Source organism: Colobus angolensis, unplaced genomic scaffold (assembly GCF_000951035.1).
Source record: "Colobus angolensis palliatus isolate OR3802 unplaced genomic scaffold, Cang.pa_1.0 Scaffold137, whole genome shotgun sequence".
Classification (NCBI taxonomy): domain Eukaryota; kingdom Metazoa; phylum Chordata; class Mammalia; order Primates; family Cercopithecidae; genus Colobus; species Colobus angolensis.
Genome location: NW_012114455.1, coordinates 5,590,712 through 5,591,589, shown reverse-complemented (window position 1 = coordinate 5,591,589; position 878 = coordinate 5,590,712). Strand labels below are relative to the sequence as shown.

General features: G+C 51.8%; 1 protein-coding gene across 1 annotated transcript in view; it reads right to left on the bottom strand.

Annotated features, from left to right (window-relative positions):
- Positions 1-159: 159 nt before the first annotated feature.
- LOC105506540 (putative uncharacterized protein encoded by LINC00167) overlaps positions 160-878 on the bottom strand; it is a 1,428-nt gene continuing 709 nt past the window's right edge. The window contains exon 2 of the mRNA XM_011934732.1: positions 160-876. Coding sequence (XP_011790122.1) covers positions 770-876 — 107 coding nt within the window. The 3' untranslated portion in view covers positions 160-769. The remainder of the gene's footprint in view (positions 877-878) is intronic.

The following is an 878-nucleotide window of genomic DNA, read 5'->3' as shown; positions in this document are numbered from 1 at the left end:
GCCTGTAATCCCAGCTAGCTACTAGGGAGGCTGAGGCAGGAGAATCGCTTGAACTTGGGAGGTGGAGGTTGCAGTGAACCCAGATCTCACCACTGTACTCCAGCCTGGGCGACAGAGCAAGACTCCGTATCAAAAAAACAAACAAAACAAAACAGTAAAGAGAATACTATTGAGTTAATTTTAGTTTTTCCCGCTGTGGGTGTTTTCTATTCTGGTCTTTTGCTTAGTTGTCCTGCCTCCCTCTTTTTCTCAGTTAGGCAATAGTTTAGGATTTTTGTAGGTTATGTTGTCAGTACTTCTCATTTAAGTTCCAGACAGTGTGCTAAGCAAAGCTCTTATTCGGTAAAGTAAGAGCTCACTTAATCTTCAAAATAACGTAGCAAGGTAGATATCAAGGAAGGGAAAATCGCTCCCTGAAGGTCCGAAGGTCCACGGTCTCTCTGCCATCTAGCTGCCATGCGTATTGCCTGCCAGTGGGTAGCTGGAGCTGGGTATCTCTCCAAAGTTGGGCTCTTGGCTGCCCTTTGAGAAGGCAATTTTAAGGGACAGCAGGATGTGGAAGCCTGTGGTTAAGGAGTGAGCTGAGTCACTGGGTAACTAGTGTTGAATAATGCTTCTCAATGTTTGAAATGACAATCACTTCCTTTCCAGATTGGTAGAGGGGAAAAAAAGAGGCGCAGTGAAAGCGCTGGCAAGGTGCGGTGGGTCAGGGTGATTGGTGGCGCTCGGCCGCTCCCTAGGGGTCCTGAGGGCGAGACCCCGGCAGGCGTTACCCGGCCGCACACAGCCCGGGAGCCGGGCGGGAGTTCGGTTTTCGCCGGCGCTCCGCGGCCAGGCCGCTTCGGAGGCAACCTGTGGCGGGGCGGGCGGACGCGAGG